The sequence below is a fragment of the Cyprinodon variegatus genome, unplaced genomic scaffold (assembly GCF_000732505.1).
Source record: "Cyprinodon variegatus isolate N-32 unplaced genomic scaffold, C_variegatus-1.0 Scaffold867, whole genome shotgun sequence".
Classification (NCBI taxonomy): Eukaryota; Metazoa; Chordata; class Actinopteri; order Cyprinodontiformes; family Cyprinodontidae; genus Cyprinodon; species Cyprinodon variegatus.
The window spans coordinates 166,600-168,417 of record NW_015151320.1 but is presented as its reverse complement, the minus strand read 5'-3'; the positions used below and the strand labels follow the sequence as shown (position 1 = coordinate 168,417).

The 1,818-nt window shown below is 46.0% G+C and overlaps 1 protein-coding gene across 1 annotated transcript in view; it reads right to left on the bottom strand.

Moving 5' to 3' along the window:
* Positions 1-6: 6 nt before the first annotated feature.
* Positions 7-1,818, bottom strand: part of LOC107099400 — a 5,433-nt gene continuing 3,621 nt past the window's right edge. Inside the window, exons 3-4 of the mRNA XM_015397496.1 lie at positions 1,197-1,326; positions 7-1,119 (exon numbers count right to left, since the gene is read on the bottom strand). Coding sequence (XP_015252982.1) covers positions 645-1,119; positions 1,197-1,326 — 605 coding nt within the window. The 3' untranslated portion in view covers positions 7-644. The remainder of the gene's footprint in view (positions 1,120-1,196; positions 1,327-1,818) is intronic.

Sequence of the window (1,818 nt, the reverse complement as noted above, 5' to 3'; positions counted from 1 at the left end):
GTTTCCAGATGGATATGCGGAGCAAATCCATCTGGAGGAGTCAGGTTAGGGGTTATTATGTTTGGGCAAAAATGGCCGCTCCAGGAATCTGGATTGTTTTTTTTTACTATTAACGCTAAATTCATTAAATCACCACAAACGTATTACAGTAGCAGCCATTAAGAATGGCCCTTCCCAGTAAAAAGCAGCCGAATGGCAGCAAAATCCCCTCCAACTTCCAGCCACTGGCCTTTTCATGGGCTTCCATATTGTTTTACTCTGACTCTCTCTGAATTACAGAGTCTTAGAGTTTTAGATGTTTCAAAAAATTAATCGTATCGGACCGAACAAAGTCCCATCAAGGAAATTGGGGGATTTTTGAATTTCTACTACTGTAGTTTTAGGTATAGATAATGATCCATTGATTATTCCTTGCTGACCAGACTTTGCCTTTTTCAGCTCATTATCAGATAAATCTACAGTTTATTGGTAAAGATGATGTCTAACAGCTCTACCTCTAACAGACTTAATATTTTATTTAACTAAAACGGGTTCAGGTGACAGAAAAAAGTCAGAGATGCGGTAGAGTCATGGTGACTTTATTTTCCTTCTAGCTGGTGTTTTGTCCTGCAGGTTCAGTCCGAGTCCTTTGATTCGATCAGATGTCAAACGGCTCCGGCTGGATTCAAACCACTAGAGACGGCCTCATAACCCACAGACACCAAGGTGAGGACATCGCTCCGCCCGTCGTCCGCCTTGCTCTGCTCCGCCTGGGACTCCACGCCTTCCGAGGTTCCCGACTCCGTCCTCGTCTTCTTCCCGTCTCTGGCTCGCCCCTTGCTTTTCAAAAGGATCCTCCCCGTCTCCTTCACGCCTCCACAGATCCTGTGAGACCTCTCGCTGTCCGATGACCGTAGTTTGCGTTGGCGCCTCCGAATGCGACGGGACGAAGGCATAGCGGAGTCGCCAGGGTCTGAAGCCGCTGCGCCGGACAAAATGCGAATCTGCTGATCGATTACCGTTATGATCATGTCCAGCGCAACGTCCAGCATTCCGAGGCCGAGGCCGTGAGTGACGTTATCGAACGCGCCGCTGTTTGCTGGGTCCTTGAAACTTTTCCTCATGTCCTCCAGATGATTCCTGCGGGAAAGAGACCAAGTGTTTGACTGAGTGGCGAGTAATGGCGCTGATGTCTCACCGCTGAAGGCTCATCATACTTGGTTTCAATAATTTTGGACCAGTGTTGAACCGTATTGGTCTCAGGGAGGAGTTGTTTGGCCATGTTGCTGTAGTCGATGTAATCGTGGGAAAAATCTTTCATATCTTCACACAGAGCTCTGGTGTCACCTGGAAAAAGAACAATAGGAAAGAGAGAAATGATTTTAATGTCAAAACGTCGCCTTACTCTCAAATGTAAAGTCCCTTAAAAAGTAACACATTTGAACTTTTGTTGCGCCGATGCTATTTTTCGGCCCCTATAGCGATACCCGATGCCTGGCTGTACAGAATCGGCCCATACCGATACCATCTGTTTGAAATTGGTGTGTTTGTGTAAAATATGTAAAGTAATTACCATCATGGCTTTTTCAAGCTGCTGCCTGCCTTTGTGAAGCAGGAAAAAGACTTATGCTACGTTCACACCTAAAGCAGCAATAGCAGCTAAAACGCGCGTGCTGCTTCATTTCTTATACTTCTACAAGTTTGGTTCTGACGCGCGGCAGAAGCATCTTTGCTGCTCTAGCTGCGCGGTGGAAAAGTGGGTCTGATGCGCGTTTGAAACTAAAATAAATGTTCCTCGCTACAGTGAGAAATGAAAAAAATACCCCAACCAATCACAAA